This window comes from Symphalangus syndactylus, chromosome 5, assembly GCF_028878055.3.
Source record: "Symphalangus syndactylus isolate Jambi chromosome 5, NHGRI_mSymSyn1-v2.1_pri, whole genome shotgun sequence".
NCBI classification, from domain to species: Eukaryota; Metazoa; Chordata; class Mammalia; order Primates; family Hylobatidae; genus Symphalangus; species Symphalangus syndactylus.
Genome location: NC_072427.2, coordinates 38,829,487 through 38,848,371, shown reverse-complemented (window position 1 = coordinate 38,848,371; position 18,885 = coordinate 38,829,487). Strand labels below are relative to the sequence as shown.

The window sequence follows — 18,885 nt, the reverse complement described above, 5'->3', positions numbered from 1 at the left end:
GCTGAGCCATACCCCTATAAGAAACAAATTTACTAAGTAGAGTTCAGTATTTGTGTTATTTTTGTTTTTAGCCTTATGGTATCTAGTCCAATTACTGTTTTCTAAAGTTACTTAGGTTAGTGCTTGAAGTCCCCACCCACTTCCGTGTGATTACTAGTTTGTTTTAATGGCAGAGACTTTGGCAGGTTTAAAAGCCAATGGGAAGGATTCAATTGAGAGGATAAGGTTGAATAAACTGGAGAGAAAAAAAATTATACATAATTTTTTCTTCCTCATATGTTTCTATAACCAACCACTTGAGTTTTCTACATGAATTATCTTATAATAAGAAAAAAGAGTTTTAAAAATTTATTACTGCACATGAGCCCTCTGTAGCATAAAGTAGGAATATCAGTAGTTCCCCAGCAAAAGATTTATAGTTATTGTCAAGTAAGCTCCTTGGTTTTCTGGCTTTTGGACAGCATATTGGATTCCAGCTTCAGCTCCAGGCGCTTCTTGCTAGATGTCCTTGGACAAGTTATTAAACTTCTCTGCAAAACTTCATTACCAAATGAGAAAGGGGATATAAAAGAACTTTAAAAGGATGTGGAAGGGCTTATAAATATAAAGTTGTATTATTCTTGTCACCATCGATTCTGACTTCTGTTAAATATTATGAAAAAACTACGTGATACAGAGCTAGCTGTTTCGTCACCTGGTTCGGTCTGCCTTGGCTAAGATTATCTGAATCAAGATCCTGCTAGGAGAATTAAAGATAAAATGGTACCCACATATTTGTTATGTATTTATTCTTCTTCCTTTTTCTGATAGCCACTGGCAAGGCTCACATTCATGTGTGGTATACTACCAATTTTTTTTCCCTTCTCTGTGTTTAAAGTCAATTTCCCCCTCAATGATTTCTGCCCAGATACCTATTCCAAGTTGCACAAAGCTCTCTCTTGGCAGCCAAAGGAGGAACTTACCCACAATGCTATCAACCTGGGCATCTGTTGTGCTAGACGCACCACCCCGATGATCGGAGAGGGATTCAGTCCTATCTGCTGCTGGCAAATGGGATTGCTGTTGAGGAAAATACACATAAGCAACAATCTAATCGTAGACTATTTCAGAACTAAATCCAAAAAAGCAGCTCACACTTTCAGTCCTTGGTTGGCTTGAGAAAAGAGTAATAGGAACTGGAGGCAAAGAAAGAAGAGCAAGATCACATTAAAAAAATAAAAGGCTAAAACTTAACTAACCCAGGAGTACTTTCCCCCAAGGAAGAACTAGAAAGCGTTGATTTTGCTTTAGACTATTAAAACATGTTTTTTGTTTGTCTTAAGATCCGTGTTATATTCAAAATATGAAAATGTAACACAATCGTAACACAAACAGCTCAGAGATTGCTGAAAAAGATCCCTGGAAAGACAATGTGGCACTGTATAATTTGCTCTTGGCTCCAGCTGCTGACTAAGGTAAACTTGGAACAAAGTTCTTAAGGACGCAGGGTTGAAACTGGACTACAAGCTCATTGAGGACAGGGACCTTGCCTCAGATTTGCCAAGGTCTTTTACACAGGAAGTACTAAAAAAGCACCATCAATTTTATTTTCTATTTAAAGATCTGAAGGCAAACTAATGCCTCAGGGAAATCCTGGCATATTTTAGAAAGCACCCTAGTAAAAATAAAACCAAAGCTGTAAACATCTTGAAAGGGCTTACTGCTTTAGCAAGGGCTGTTTTAGACCTTCCTTTCATCCATTTTTAACATTCTCTGTCACCTTTTAAATGGAAAGGAAAACAATGGTGAATGTGACAAGGAGAAATTAAAGCCAAAGAGGGAAAAAAGATCCAAGAAAAACCTTTACCTCTGGGTGACAGGGATCTGCTGACCCAATGCTATGGTTTGTTCCCGTCAATGAGTTGAGAAAGCTAAAGCCTTGGTTCCTATCTGAAAAGGAAAAATACAATCACTGAAATTTGTCATTTACATTTTAAACTGTTCAAATGGCTATGATGATGAAACAAAGGCTACTTATTTGTTACCAAAGTTCTAACTACATATATATATTTTTTTGAGACAGGGTCTCACTCTGTAGCCCAGGCTAGAGTGCAGTGGCACAATCACAGCTCAGTGCAACCTTGAAGTCCTGGGCTCAAGTGATCCTCCTTCCTCAGCCTCCTGAGTAGGTGGGAATACAGGTGCCTGCCACTGTGCCTGGCTATTTTTTTAAAATTATTTCTTGTTTTTTTGTAGAGACAGGGTCTCACTATGTTGCCCAGGCTGGTCTTGAACTCCTGGCCTCAAGCCATCTCCTGAATCAGCCTCCCAAAGTGCCAAGATTACAGGTCTGAGCCACACCCCTGGCCCTGAATACATTTTTTTAAGTACATTTTTTTTAAAAATCACAGACTATTAGTCCAGGTGGAAAATAATAGCAGGGCCATTATGACAAACAAAAGGCCAGTGGTTCTATTTGCAAAGATTAACAGCACTAATGCTTTAATAGCCACTATGAACTAATATTCCATTATTTTAAATAACCAAAAACATTTAAAAAATCAACACCAAGGCATTCATATCAGGTGAAAAAGAATATGAATGCTTTTTGAAAAAAATTCTAGGGCTGGGCATGGTGGCTCACACCTGTAATCCCAGCACTTTGGGAGGCCAAGGCCGGCGGATCACAAGGTCAGGAGTTCAAGACCAGCCTGGCCAACATGGTGAAGCCTCATCTCTACTAAAAATACAAAAAATTAGCTGGGCATGGTGGTGGGTGCCTGTAATCTCAGCTACTCGGGAGGCTGAGGCAGGAGAATCGCTTGAACCCAGGAAGCAGAGGCTGCAGTGATATGAGATCGCACCACTGCACTCAACAGCGCGAGACTCCGTCTCAAAAAAAAAGGAAAGAAAAAAGCTCTAATTTAGATACGAATGAAGTATCTGCAGTTAAGGCTCCCAGTATGCTATTTGTATTTACAATGGACAAATCTGGAGCAAAACATCTAGCACTGTTCAAAGTATAAGGGCCAGCCTTCATCCAGCAGTGTTCCCCAGAATGACTTGAAACGCTTTATTAAAACTATCCTAGTATTCAAGGACGCTATCTGAGATTCACTGAGTCAGCATCTTTAGGACAGAGATCATGGAATCTCAACTTTTAGCAAGTGCTCCAGGAGGGTCTTATGAACACAGTAGTTCAAAAAACACTGCCTTAGAGTAGAACATGAGACTGTAACCCAAGAGTAACAGTACAGAAGTCAAAGACTTTATCTCTCAAAAAGACAACTTTCTCCCCACCTTGCCTTTCCTCTCCCTATCTCTTCCCTGACCTACTCACATCTCTCTTTCTCTAAACCATATGCAGCTATCAACCCAGTCATATGCAGCTATCAACCCAGTACCTCTGCATTAAAGGCTACTTTGGTCTGGGCAAAACTAAGAGGCTGCTGCTGCCCTACTGCTTTTCATTCTGTACAACCTCAACAGTGGCAGCATGGTCAGAGGTTCACGTGTACTCCCGGAGCCCCCGTTATCTCCTCATCCAAAGGCCTGGGTGCCCAATCCAAAGACAGGGGACCAAGGTTTCAGCAGGGTAGGACATGGAGGCTCAGAGGCCCCAGAGAAGCAGATCCATGCAGTGTCCTACGATGACAGTTTCAGAGCCTAAGGATGTTTATTCAAACATCAGCATGGTTCTTTCTTCTGGCCGATGTGTTATTGATTTTAAAGTAGCTGTATGTAGTTATATAATACTCAGACACGGATTTTACCTGTCATGAAGATACATGAGTGCTCTTATACTTTAAGCTATTTGTACAAAAGGCAATATCTGAGTAATAAACTACTTCTGCAAGAGAGCCCTCACTTCTATTACTGGAAATAACTTGGACCTTGGGTAATTTTCAAATTCAGTTCATAAATCTCTCCATATTCTAATTCCACAGCTTATATTTTTCCTCTGTTAGGCATCCCCTAAACTTGGCAGGCCAGACTGCAACTCAAAGAATAATGCAATACAATGTCAATTTATGCATTTTATGAAACCAAAGCAGTCTATCTGAAATGCCCAATTCTTTTTCTTGAGATGGAGTCTCGCTTTTTCGCCCAGGCTGGAGTGCAGTGGCGCGATCTTGGCTCACTGCAAGCTCCGCCTCCCGGGTTCATGCCATTCTCCTGCCTCAGCCTGCTGAGTAGCTGGGACTACAGGCGCCCACCACTATGTCCGGCTAATTTTTTTTGTATTTTTATTGGAGACGGGGTTTCACCGTGTTAGCCAAGATGGTCTCAATCTCCTGACCTCGTGATCTGCCCGCCTCGGCCTCCCAAAGTGCTGGGATTACAGGCGTGAGCTACTGCACCCAGCCGAAATGCCTAATTCTATACAGTGGCTGCCTGCAAAGAGAACTGGGATGGACGGGAGTTAGGAGTAGGAGCTAGACTCATCACTGTATACTGTAAACCTTTAATTTATGTTACATGTGCATGTATTATTTACCTATTCAAAGAGATTTTTTGAAATTTAATAATTTTATGCTGTGTATCACAATTAAAACTTTGAAAAAAAAATAAATGCCCCAATTAGAATGGATAAAATAATGAAAAAGTCAAAATAGTAGGAAGAAAACTGGACTAGTGGTCAGAAAACCTGTCTTTCATTCCTGGCTCTGCCTACCTGTATGACCTTAGACAAATTAATCAGGTTCACAATTGACTAAGCATTTACAGTCAGGTTTCAGGCTAATTATAATAAGCCAGAAGGACTTTTGCTCATATTATAAACAATGAAGAATTTAGTCAACTAACAAGAGAGTTCATTATGTTCCGCTGCTTATATTTTAAGGAACTTAGAAACATACAAATTGACACAATGAGAAAAACAATTCATTTTTGTTTACCCAAAGTAGACTGCTCGCATATTAACACTGCTCAGAAAACTTAGATATTTTATATACCTATGGCTTTTTAAAAAATTCTGTTCTGCCTGGTTCAATGTTTATTAAAATTCCGTCCACATGCACTCACTGTACAACTATTCTTCTCATAGAAAAGAATCACATAAATCTTTTCTTGCTTGCTAGATTTTTCTCCCCAGGATTCAGGGCATGGAAATGTCATCCCTATTAAGAAGGATTTATTCCTTTAGCAGGTAGTTGCTGAAACTGGCTCTAGCATCTACAGTTTTATTGATGCCACAAAACTCTAGACTAGGAAGGAATAAATAAATTCACCTCCTCAGCTGATTCTTATGGAACTTCAGGGATGCAGAAAGGGGAAGCTGTTAACTGATATAAAATAAATTATTCTGGAAGGCACAATATGTATATTAAACTGTGGTCCTAAAAACATCTGATTCAGTTTTAGTAGTCTAGTAAGTTGACACCAGTGGATGCATGGATAAAAATGAAAATATCATGAAAAAATCTGGCGGTGCTGGTCATTAGCATAGATTCTTCCAGAAAGTGTCAGAAACAAAACTATAGCCTCTAGAATAAAGATTTTAACTGGGAAATTCTTAAGCCTTGGGATGATTTTTTTTAACAATAAGAAGTTAAAAAAACTTGAAATATATGAAATTATTTGCCACCTCTTTACAAATCTAAGAGCACACTTATTTTAGAAGCATAAAATGCATCTCTCATAGCAATTTTGACTTACACAAAACATTTAGAGAATTCAAAACCTAGGCAAAGGGAGAAATTTCACTATGGGGGAAGGGGAAAAGTCACTTTTTAAAAAGTATTTTTTCCCTTTTAATTTTTCTGATTTTTTCCCTTCTCCATTATTTACCAAGGCAATATGACAAGCATACGAATTTGGGAATAAGGCATGGATATGAATCCTACTTCTACTATTTACTGTGTGGTTTTATACAAGCTATGCCTTCTCTGTACCTCAGTTTCTACATTTATGCAGAGGGTATAACAATATATACCTTGCAAAATTTTCCTAAGGGTTAGTAATAGATAACATTTACCAGTGCTAAATATGTGCAAGGTAATATTTTAGGTACTTACAATGCTTCTTTAATCCTCACAACAATCAAAGTATGCCTTCTACACACAATAGAAATAAACATATATCTTCTTTATTGTATTATCCTCTTTTACAGAAGATTTATTTTATTATTCTCTTTTACAGAACAAACTATAACTCAGAGAGATTAGGTAATTATCCAAAGTCACATAGCTGGAACCAGAACTTGAAATCTAGGACTCTCTGATTCTAAAGTCTATACTCTTTCCATTAAGGCCAGAGGTCTTGATAACATGTGAAGAGTTGAGACATGGCCAATGTTTTGATGCACAACTACTGGCTTACTGGATATGACACAAACTTGGGTCAAGTACAAAAAGATGATGTTCCATTCATATATAGTTCTCTTTTGTCAGTAATCCTTTATTAAGTCCCTGGTTTAGACTGTGATTTTCACTGAAGTAAGCTGAATAACTCAGGACTGAATAATTAATCATATGCCACTTACTAACTGTTCACAGCCCAGCCCTATAACTCCTTGAGGCATTGGTCACATAAAACAAATGGTAGACAGGTGGCTAGGCTCCATTATCTGTTCACTGTTCCTCAAGCACATGTAGACTAGGAGTTTTGAATCTCAGTATTATTGACATTTCCAGCTGGAGAATTCTTTGGTGTGTGGGTAGGTGGGAAAGAGGGGTGTCCTGTGTATCCCCTGCCTCTATCCACCAGATGCCTATAAGACTGCCAAATGTCCCCTGGGGGGCAAAATCACTTCCAACTGAGAACCACTGACATAGGTCTAATTAGAACAGGAAAATTCTGGCTAAAATCCTCAGGTTTTTAAGTTCTTACTTTTTTTTTTTTTTTTGAGATGGAATCTCGCTCTGTCGCCCAGGCTGGAGTACAGTGGCATGATCTCAGCTCACTGCAAGCTCCATGTCCCGGGTTCACGCCGTTCTCCTGCCTCAGCCTCCCAAGTAGCTGGGACTACAGGCGCCCGCCACCGTGCCCGGCTAATTTTTTGTATTTTTAGTAGAGACGGGGTTTCACTGTGTTAGCCAGGATGGTCTTGATCTCCTGACCTCGTGATCCGCCCACCTTGGCCTCCCAAAGTGCTGGGATTACAGGCGTGAGCCACAGTGCCCAGCAGTCCTTACTTTGAAGTAAGGACTATAACAAAGATTTTCAATGAAAAAAAGAAAAAAAAAACATTAAAAAAGACTCATTCTCTCTTGTCAGCACTGAAAATATCCTCCCTCATACTCTGAGAAACTTCTCTAGATGATTTCAGCCCCTAATTACCTCTGCCTGTGTGCCATTTGTCCTTGTTGTCCTTACTATTCAAGTGGCCCTTCAGAGAACATGCTAGTATTAATACTCATCTCGAGTCAAAATGCCATCCTCAACTATACTATAAACTCCTTGCAGACATGGACAATCGCTAATGGTTCTTCTACACCGCACAGCCTCCAGCATAGTGCTAAGTATACAGGAGAGATGCTGAAATATCCACTGAATGTCTAATAGAACTGTCAGGCAGAGGCTGCAAGCATTAGCTATGTAAATAAGTTTTTATTTTACATTTTTATATACGACTCAAATATTAAGAATTTCCATGACCACACCTCCCAACATGCCTAACAGACCTCCTAGATATTTTCTGTGTTCATATTTCAGTTTTTATTTCCTTAATGTAGCAATTATTTGGCATCATCTTAAGAAGTTTTTTCCATAAAGTTTTCTTTACATCCCCTTACCTGCACAAAATGTTTTTCCTTTATTATAAACATGTTCTTTTCCATCCGAGTGATAAGCATGACCAAACTTACTAAAACTAAGATATTTCAATTTGCATAGAGAAGTTGTACCTATTTTTGAATGATATTCTTAAATCAAACCACACTGTTTGAATAAAAAATTCTTTTAAGAAGGAAATTATTTCACTAGCATCAGAGAAATAAACTTACACTTTGATATTACAATCCACTTCTTGGCAAATTGAAATAAAATGTTTTTTGAAATCATAAAATAATTAGGAGAATCAATTTATTATTTTTCACTAAACTACTGCTTGAAAAGGGCAAAGTTTGAAATCCATTATTAAAAATAGTACTTATTAAAGAAACAGGCCTAAGCACCGTACCTGGTTCTACCACCTGGCTTTAGATTCAGGAAAGTGAATCTGCTCTCCCTATGACAACTGGGACACCCGCTCACATGTCAAGAACGGTTTCTACTAATATTTGAACATATAATGAACATGACCAGAAAGTAATAATACTATTTTTTCTCTTTTTCCTGATTATAAATAATATATTTATTGTAGAAAATTTGGAAAAAAGAGAAAAGTATAAAGAAGAAAATTAGGCCAGGCACAGTGGCTCACACCTGTAATCCCAGCACTTTGGGAGGCCAAGGCAGGAGGATCACGAGGCCAAGAGCTCGAAACCAGCCTGGCCAACGTGGTAAAACCCCATCTCTATTAAAAAATACAAAAATTAGCTGGGCGTAGTGGCGTGAGCCTGTAGTCCCAGCTACTGGGGAGGCTGACACAGGAGAACTGCTTGAACCCAGGAGGCGGAGGTTGCAGTGAGCCAATATCATGCCACTGCACTCCAGCCTGGGCGACGGAGCAAGACTCAGTCTTAAAAAAAAAACAAAAAAAAAAAAGAAGAAAATTAAATCACCAAAGATACTAATTAATACTCTGGTATTTTGTCTTCCTAGTTGTTTTTGTTTTTTTTTTTTCCCTATGCACACATACACACAAATTCTAATAAACTGAACTAAACATCAGAGTGGGTACTATCCTCTCCGATGTTGTAAACGAAAGCTTTATTCTAATTCCAATAATAGTTCCATTGTAAAGTCCTATCTCCAGAACCTTAAGCACACTCTTGAAAATCCTAAAAGGAATGTTCAGAATCAAGTCAAAAATCGTTCAGAACCAGTACAAGACTTTACCATGAAAAAAAAATAAAGATGACTTAAGTGGTTCATACCCAGGTCTAAAAATAATTCCAAAGAAAGTACTAAAACAGTTTTTTTCAAGATGGCAAGATGGCAGCAGAAGAGCAGTGCCTCCAGGGTAACTAATTTGAAGAGATTTCCCATGATTCATTTGCTTACGGTTAATTTTAAGGGTGAACTTTTAAAACAAAGTCTCATCATTTTACTCATACCCTTATTCCTTCTTATTTTTTTCTCTTCCCCTTTTTCTTACAAGACAATCTCCTCCATCAAATTATGCCTTCTATACACACATACACCCACACACACAGATAGAGATCAACACATATTTATTTAATTTTTGACCACAATATTCACATTTAGACAACTGTCAGAGTATCCATTTTTTTTGGCTCTACAATATTAGGTGCTGGGTTAAAAAGAGAAGCAACTAAGTCTGACTCAAGGAACTCAATTTCATAGAAAGTAATGTTCATATAATTCTACATTATCCTAGAGTTCTACCCATCCTAGAGGTTAGGAAACTGGGGTCCAGAAACATGAAGCCATTTTCCAAGAGAACACGGGTAAAGACAGACCTGACTAGAACTGTCTTCATTAACCATTCTCCTCTAACAAATTTGATATTGTTTTATTTTCTGTAACATTAGGGTCAAATTTGTATTTAATCATCATTTACTTTAGAAAAACAGTTTTATTTAATGCATTAGCCATCTGCTTTCTCAGGAGAGCAGCCCAAGTATCACAGATAGACCTTGTGTTTAGGTACACATTTCTTTTTTTATTTTTTTTGAAATGGATCTCGCTCTGTCACCAGGCTGAAGTGCAGTGGTGCGATCTCGGCTCACTGCAACCTCTGCCTCCCGGGTTCAAGCAATTCTCTTGCCTCAGCCTCCAGAGTAGCTGGGACTACAAGTGCCTGCCACCATGCCCAGCTAATTTTTGTATTTTTAGTAAAGATGGGGTTTCACCATGTTGGCCAGGCTGGTCTCGAACTCGTGACCTTGTGATCCACCCACCTTGGCCTCCCAACGTGCTGGGATTACAGGCGTGAGCCACCACGCCCAGCAGGTACACATTTCTTAGCCACTGCTCTGTACAGCAGTTGCAAATGATTCCTTGAATTGGAATCTGAGATTTCTGCCATGGGATCTTGTTACAAGTAAATTCAGGGGGATACATGTTAATAAATGATCAATTCTTTACATTTATAACTACAACAGAAAGAATTGTTGTTCCTACTATTAAAATTCCACTAATCCTCCTCCATCTAAATTACTGGGGATTAAACTATATTAAACTATATTTCAGTGGGAGGGTGTGTCAAAATTAGGGGGAAAATGTCTTAAAAGGTTCCTGGTGGGGCGGCTGTACTGAAAATGGTACACACTCAGCACCTAAATTATGCTCCTAGACAATTAGCTACTTATAAAAGCTGTATTATTTCTTTCAGATCTTAAGGACTGTCACAGCACTGCTGACCTTTGCAAGATACTAAACCATACTAGAAACAAGTAGAGAGGAAGTACGTGAAGGAATGTCCACTATTTTCACCTTTCCCTATAGATGACTCCATATTAAACATAGTCCTGTCTTCTTTCTCTGACTTGAAAAGTCACTTTTCTTTTTCTTTTTTTTTGAGCAGTCTCACTCTGTTGCCCAGGCTGGAGTGCAGTGGCGTGATCTCAGCTCACTGCAGCCTCTGCTTTCTGAGTTGAAGTGATTCTTGTGCCTCAGCCTCCCAAGTAGCTGGGATTACAGGCATGCACCACCACGCCTAGCTAACTTTTGTATTTTTTGTAGAGATGAGGTTTCACCATGTTGGCCAGACTGGTCTCGAACTCCTGGCCTCGACTGATCTGCCCACCTCGGCCTCCCAAAGTGCTGGGATTACAGGCATGAGCCACCGCACCTGGCCAAAAGTCACTTTTCAATACTACATAATTTAGGAATTAGAGAAAGCAAGGTCAGGCAAGGGGCTAATGTGGCTTTCGAAATGCTGAATTTATTCCCATGGATTAAACACAGACTCTTACAAGTTAGAACTAGAAGACTATCATTTATGTCAGTGGTTGTCAACCATGGCTGTATATTTGAATCCTGGAGGCACTTAAAAAACACTGTAGCTGCCCCTCCCTTGGGTGAGGCTCAGGTAGCATAGGTTTTAAAAGCTTCCCAGGTGACTAAAGTTCCCAGATGATTCCAGTGTGCAAACAAGTTTGAGAACTGATGAGCTATATGACCTTGGTCAAATTACTTGGCTTCACTGAGCCTAACTCATATGGCTTTTGTGAGGATTAAATAAGATTTTGCACGTATACTATCAGCTGCTATTAGTATCACTGCCACTTCTCCCTTTTCTATCATCACCACCACCTTTTCTACTATTACCGTTATTATCATCATTGGTGGTATCATTTCCTTCTTTTCTTTCTTTTTATTGAGATTTAATTTATATATCATAAAACCCAGCCTTTTAAAAATGTATGATTCAGTGGTTTTTGGTATATTCACAAAGTTGTGCAACTATCATCACCATTTAATTCCAGAACATTTTCATCACCCCAGAAAGAAATACCATACCCATGAGCAACCTCTCCTCCCAGCCCTTGGGAACCACTAATCTACTTTCTATCTTTATGAATTTAACTATTCTGGATATTTCATATGAATGAAATCCTATAATACGTAGCCTTTCGTGTTGGGCTTTTTTTACTTAGCGTAATGTTTTTGAAGTTCATCCGCATTGTAGCATATATTCATGCTTCATTTTTATGATTGAATAACAGTCCATTGTATGGATATGCCACATTTTGTTTTCAGCAGTTTTCCTCACTTTTTGGCATTTATGAATAATACTGCTATGAACACTTATACACACTGTTTTGTGTGCCCATGTTTCCAGTTCTCTTCGGTATATAGCCAGGAATGGAACTGTTGGGTCATATGGTAATTCTATGTTTAACTTTTTGAGCAACTACTAAACTCTCTAAAGTGGCTACAGCACCATTTTATATGCCCACCATCAGTGTACAAGGTTTCTAATTTCTCCATATCCTCACCAACATTTGTTATTATCTTTCTGACCCTAGCCATCCTAGTAAGTGTGAAGTGGTATTTCATTGTTGTGATTTGCATTTTCCTGGTGACTAATGATGGTAAGCATCTTTTCTTTTTTTTTTTTCAATACTGAATTGGGGTCTCGCTCTGTTGCCCAGGCTGGAGGACAGTGGCACAATTTTAGATCATCACAGCACTGAACTCTAGGCTCAAGTGATCCTTCCTGCCTCAGCCTCCCCAATAGCTGGGACTACAGGTGCGTGCCACCAGGCCCGGCTGATTTTTAAAATTTTTTTGTAGAGACAGAGTTCTCACTATGTTGCCCAAGTTGGTTTTGAATGCCTGACCTCAAACAATCCTCCTGCCTTGACCTCTCAAAGTGCTGGGATTTCGGGCGTGAGCCACCATGCCCGGCCAACGTTAAGCATCTATTCATGTTCTTACTGGCCATTTGTGTATTTTCTTGCCTATCCAAATTCTTTACCATTTTTATACTGGATTAGTTGTCTTTTTATTATTAAGTTGTAAGAGTTCTTTATATATTCTAGATACATTCTGCTCATCCTTATAAGATACATGTTTTACAAATATTTTCCCTCATTTTGAGGGTTATCTTTTATCCTTCACTTTCCTGACAGTGTCCTTTGAAGTATGAACACTTTTAATTTTGATGAAGTCCAATTTATCTATTTTTTTTCTTTGGTTGCTTGTGTATTACTAACTTTTAAGAAGAGACTAAAGGAAAAAAGTTATGAAGATATCCTATAACCAAGTAAGTTGTTCAGACTTATAATAATCACATATTAAATCATGAATTCCCATATAGAAAATACATCCACTTTATCTGGGTGGAGGGCAGGAAGGAATGCAATTCATCTCTTACGTTTTTAATTAACTAGATTTTCAGATTAAATATTTGACCTTTGAATGTCAATGTCCAAGAAACTGCAAAGAAATAAAACCTGAGTTAGATTTGTGTGTTTTCAGGGCCATTTGTTGCAACAGCTAGATGTTCATAATCCTTACAAGAACTGGAATTGTTTTTTCAAATTGAGCATATTTAAATATTTTTAAAAGAGTTTCAAACAAATATTTTTCTGCAACTGTACAAAATTAGTGGCATGACATAACCTAAATGTTCTATTACTGCTCAATAAATACCAACTAGACAATACATAATCCCAAATAATCAACTGGCATTATATAATTTCCCAATGTAATAATCCCAAAGAATCAATTGTGATTATAGTAATTTTTTGAACCAAAACAACAACAAAAATTGGTCATTATTAATGTCTTGAAAAAGGTAACCAATACCTCTAAGTTTTTTTTTTTACTTTTTCAACCAACTTTTTAATTAAAAAAACTGTTTGGTTTAAAAATTTTTATTAATGGCAACAATTGTACAACAATGTGAATGCACTTACTCCCACTGAAATGCATATTTTAAATGGTAAATCTTATGTATATTTAACCAAAATTTTAAAAAGATAAAAGGGGAGAAAATAAAAGAGAAAAAAAGAGTAGGAAAAACACAGATCCCTCAAACAAATAAACTAGTCTGAGCACCTGCTGGCAGACAACACTTGGACATTCAAGAAAAGCAGGCTGAGGAAGGCACATTTCACTGGGCACACAGACAGATCACCAGCAAAGCAGGCTCTACAAACAGCATAGGAGGTAGGTTACCCTGGAAGAGTAATATGACCCACCATATATCCATAGAGAGCTTTGTCTCTAAAGTAAGATGCAGGGCTCTAAAAGGATATCCTTCACACTTCCTAAGACCTGGGTTGCATCAAAATGTCATTCATTGTATCTTCATACCACATACACCAGGATCCTCTTAAACACGAAATTAAGCTAATTAATGGCAGTATTTTGTTTTTTGGTTAACAGGAAACTAATGTACCAGTACTGTCAAGAAAAAAAAAGAAAGCGAGGAAACCTCAGGGCAAAGAACCATGAAAAAATCCACAATTTACCTCCTTGCTTTGTAGTTCTTTTAAGAATATTGTTTAGTGTCTAAAACAAGTAAAATGGCATTTTTTCAGGAGACACATTTGACCATACTTCCAAAGTAATTAAGCATGTTTAGTCCAGCTTCTCAATTTACAACCGTAAGTGTACATTGCAAGGCAATCGTTCTTTAATATATGAACTTGGGACACAGATTTTTCAAAAAGTGAATAAAGCCAAAGAAGATTTTTTGAAAATAGTTCTCATAAATACAACAAGCACCACTGAATATAATTTTATTCTAAATTGATCCAGTTTATGTTCCAAATCTTATTTTTATATCTTTCCTATGGTAAATGCTCAACAAGGATTTGCTGAATAGGTGAATGAGAAGGACCAAGCCTTAATTTGAATTTGTTCTGGTAACAGAGAGATAACCACATAAATGAAAATCTCCTTATTCTGGCTATGATTAAAAAGTCAGAAAATAACAGATGTTGGTGAGGTTGCAGAGGAAAGGGAAGTACTTATACACTGCTGGTGGGACTGTAAATTAGTTCAGCCACTGTGGAAAGCAGTTTGGAGACTTCTCAAAGAACTTAAAATAGAATTACCATTCAACCCAGCAATCCCATTACTCAGTATACACCCAGAAGAATGTACATCATTCCACCAAAAAGACACATGAATGTGTGTGTTCATCATAGCACTATTCACAATAGCAAAGACACAGAATCAACCTAGATGCCCATCAACGGTGGACTGGATTAAAAAAATGTGGTAGACATACACCATGGAATACTACACAGGCATAAAAACGAACAAAGTCATCTCCTTTGCAGCAACATGGACACAGCTGGAGGCCATAATCCTAAGTGAATTAAAAGCAGCAACAACCAAAAAAAAAAAAAAAAACAAATAACACATGCTCCCACTTATAAGTGGGAGCTAAACATTGAATACACATGGAGATAAAAAGAGGCCCAACAGACACTGGGGCCTACTTGAGGGGAGAGAGTAGGAGGAGGGTGAGGGTTGAAAAACTACCTATCAGGTACTATGCTCACTACCTGTGACGTGGGTGACAAAATCATTTGCACACCAAACCCCAGCAACACAAAATTTACCCATGTAACAAACCTGCACGTGTGCTCCTTGAACCTAAAATAAAGGTTGGAGAGGCCAGGAGGGGTGGCTCACGCCTGTAATCCCAGCATTTTGGGAGGCCAATGTGGGCAGATCATGAGGTCAAGAGTTCAAGACCAGCCTGGCCAACATGGTGAAACCCCCGTCTCTACTAAAAATACAAAAATTAGCTGGGAGTGGTGGCACGTGCCTATAATCCTGGCTACTCAGGAGGCTGAGGCAGGAGAATTGCTTGAACCCGGTAGGCAGAGGTTGCAGTGAGCCAAGATCGTGCCACTGCACTCCAGCCTGGGCAACAGAGTGAGACTCCATCTAAAAAAAAAAAAAAGCTGGAGAAGGAAAAAAAAAACCAAAAAACTCCTTATTCTTTCTAGATTGCTACATCAATAAAATAGAATCTAGTGCCCTTGCAATTCAATTTAACAGACACAATAAGATTCCTCCTAGAAAGAAAAAAGGAGGAAGGAGGATGGAGAGAGGAGAAAGAGAGGAAGGAGTACCTTACTATGTATGCCAGAAGGAGCTTCTCTAATGACGACAAGGGTTAGATCAGACCTCAGGAAAGCTAAAGGGTGCCAATCTCACTTAACACTCAAGGGTCTACCAAAAATTGAAGTGAAATATTCTATTTTTATAAAACTGGTCTTCTACTTGACCTTTATCAGGGAAGATGGGGTAAGCTCACTGTAAAATATGATTTTTCGTTTTGTGGTTTTTTTTTTTTTTTTTGAGATGGAGTCTTGCTCTGTTGCCAGGCTGGAGTGCAGTGGTGCAATCTCGGCTCACTGCAACCTCTGACTTCCTGGTTCAAGTGATTCTCCTGCCTCAGCCTCCCGAGTAGCTGGGATTACAGGCACGTGCCACCACACCCAGCTAATTTTTGTATTTTTTTTAGCAGAGACGGGGTATCACAATGTTGGCCAGATGGTCTTGATTTCCTGACCTTGTGATCTGCTCACCTCAGCCTCCCAAAGTGCTGGGATTACAGGTGTGAGCCACCTCACCTGGCTGTAAAATACGATTTTTCTCATTCCCTTCTGTAGTGTCTCACTCAGCATACTTGTTGAGGCAGCCAAGAGATGTAAGACAGAAAAACCCTATACAGGAAGCAATTCCTAAAAGACTGTGTTAATGGACTGAATTGTATCCCCCACCAAATTCGTATGTTGAAGTCCTAACCTCCAGTATCTTAGAATGTGACCCTATTTGGAGACAGGCTGACTGCAGATATATTAAGATGAGGTCATACTGCAGTAGGTAGATCCCTACTTCGATGTGACTGTTGTGCTTATAAAAAGGGGAAAATGTGGACACAGACAGGCACCCAGGGAAAACATCATGTGAAGGCTGCAGTTATGCTGCCACAAGCTAAGGAACTATCAGAAGCTAGAAGAGAGGCCTAAAACAGACCCTTCCCCGGCACCTTCAGAGGGACTATGGCCCTGCCAACACCCTGATTTTGGACTTCTGGCTTTCAGAACTATGAGACAATGCATTCATGTTGTTCTACGTAATATGGTTTGTGGTACTTTGTCACCTTAGCCCTAGGGAACTAATACAGACTATAAGAGGCCAGTGTGCACTACCCTCTTCAGATTGCACTTCAGATCCAGCCTTCTGCCTCATGGCCACTGCCACTACATTACCCCCGGCCCCAGCACCTCACTCTTGAACTGCTGCAAAAGCTCTAGTCTCCCTTACTTCAGACTCTATGTTGACTTTCTTCAATTGCCAAACCTCCCTGCACACCACCTTCTTTGCATCAACCCCTTATTTAAAAATCTCCAGTGACTCACCAATTTTTACAAGAAAAAGCCAAAATTCTCCTGACTCGCATTCAGGCCTCTCTCTAAGCTAGCTCCAAATGCTAGGTGATATTCTCTTAGTGACCCTAGAACACACAACTTTTTTTTTTTGAGACAGGGTCTTTCTGTTCCCCAGGCTGGTGTGCAGTGGCGTGACCACAGCTCACTGCAGCCTTGACTTCTTGGGCTCAAGCAATTCTCCCTCCTCAGTTTCCCAAGTAGCAGGGACCATAGGCGCATACCACCATGCCCAGCTGATTTTTATAGAGATGGGCTATTACCATGTTGCCCAGGCTGGTCAGAACATAAAACTGTTATTCTCTATGTCATGCTTCCTTCTCCACTTGCCGTTCTCCCCTTTCATCAGTCCAAATCTTGACCTTCCTGTGAAAACTACTGTCAGGACACTTTCTCCTTGAAGCTCTCTCTCTATACTTAAGCCTAACACAACAGCCATATTTCTGATTCTATGCACTTTACTGCCTGCATCAGTCATCTGTACTCATCACAGATTGCCTTGCATAGTTCCCTGGCATTTGAAAAGTACAGGCTTGAATTTCACAGCTGGACTAGGAGCTCCTTAATAATAGGGTCTATGTCTTATAATTTTGGAGGTACTTCTCAAAGCCAAAGACAATGCTGGGTGTATTACAGGCAACCTCTAAATTCTTACTGAATTAACTATTAAACATATATGAAAAATTCCTAGAAATGCTACTTTTGGCGCTTCCTTCAATCAGCGAACTGAAATTGGAACAAATCTACAGATTTCATATAGTACTAATGGTTCCACTTATATCTGAATAATTTAAAACTTACAAGGAACAAGAGGAAAAAAGTGACTTGAGTCCCAAGTTACTTACCATTCTTCATCACTACATTGGACCACACATTGGCATTCAGGGCTTGGACAATTCGCTTTACTCCTGTAGATTCTGGGAAGTCATCTAATCAGGGAGGGGAAATATATATATTTATACACAACACTCACACAGATATACATATACATTCACAAAAATATGGCCAGGCGCGGTGGCTCACGCCTGTAATCCCAGCACTTTGGGAGGCCAAGGAGGGCAGATCACCTGAGCTCGGGAGTTCGAGACCAGCCTGACCAACATAGAGAAACCCCATCTCTACTAAAAAAATACAAAATTAGCCAGGTGTGGTGGCACATGCCTGTAATCCCAGCTACTCGGGAGGCTGAGGCAGGAGAACCGCTTGAACCTAGGAGGTAGAGGTTGTGGTGAGCCGAGATGGCACCATTCCAGCCTGGGCAACAGGAGCGAAACTCCATTTCAAAAAAAAAAAAAAAAAAAAGTTAACGTATATATCCTCCAAGCCATATTTTCAAATGACTGTGGTTTTGTTATCTTGTTTATTTAGTTGTTAGTTCACATCATACAAAGAAAAAAAACAAATACAGAGCTTGGAGCTCTCAATAAGAATATTCTAGAGAAACTCTTTTCTTCCTCTGCTGTCTGAGGATTGACCACCATCATCAATGACATGGTAACCATCAAAACTGGAAAGTTCATGACCAACCAACTACTTCAGAGAAAACAAATGGTCATTGATGTCCTTCACCCCGGGAAGGCAACACTACCTAAGAGACAAATTCAGGAAAAAGTAGCCAAAATGTACAAGACCACACCAAATGTCATGTTTGAGTTCAGAACTCATTTTGGTGGTGGCAAGACTACTGGCTTTGGCATAATTTATGATTCCTTGGATTATGCAAACAAAAATGAACACAAACATAGACTTACAAGACATGGCCTGTGTGAGAAGAAAAAGACCTTGAGAAAGCAATGAAAGGAATGTAAGAACAGCATGAAGAAGGTCAAGTAGACCGCAAAGGCCAGTGTTGGTGCTGGCAAAAAGCCAAAGGAGCAAAGGTGCTGCAAGGATGTTATCAGTGGCCACTGTGGCTTTTTCGTGAGAAGATTAATAAACTAAATACTTTCATGTGGAAAAAAAAGAATAT

General features: G+C 39.2%; 2 protein-coding genes across 7 annotated transcripts in view; one reads left to right on the top strand and one right to left on the bottom strand.

The window, feature by feature from the left end:
* Positions 1-18,885, bottom strand: part of AAGAB (alpha and gamma adaptin binding protein) — a 55,443-nt gene that overhangs the window by 6,599 nt on the left and 29,959 nt on the right. For all 6 annotated transcript variants that reach the window (XM_063638831.1, XM_055278026.2, XM_063638832.1 and 3 more), the window contains exons 5-7: positions 17,762-17,845; positions 1,847-1,929; positions 963-1,059 (exon numbers count right to left, since the gene is read on the bottom strand). In XM_063638831.1, coding sequence (XP_063494901.1) covers positions 963-1,059; positions 1,847-1,929; positions 17,762-17,845 — 264 coding nt within the window. The remainder of the gene's footprint in view (positions 1-962; positions 1,060-1,846; positions 1,930-17,761; positions 17,846-18,885) is intronic.
* LOC129481940 (small ribosomal subunit protein eS24-like) lies at positions 18,339-18,860 on the top strand. Its single transcript, XM_063638834.1, has one exon. The coding sequence runs from the start codon at positions 18,408-18,410 to the stop codon at positions 18,711-18,713; it is 306 nt and encodes a 101-aa protein (XP_063494904.1). The 5' UTR covers positions 18,339-18,407; the 3' UTR covers positions 18,714-18,860.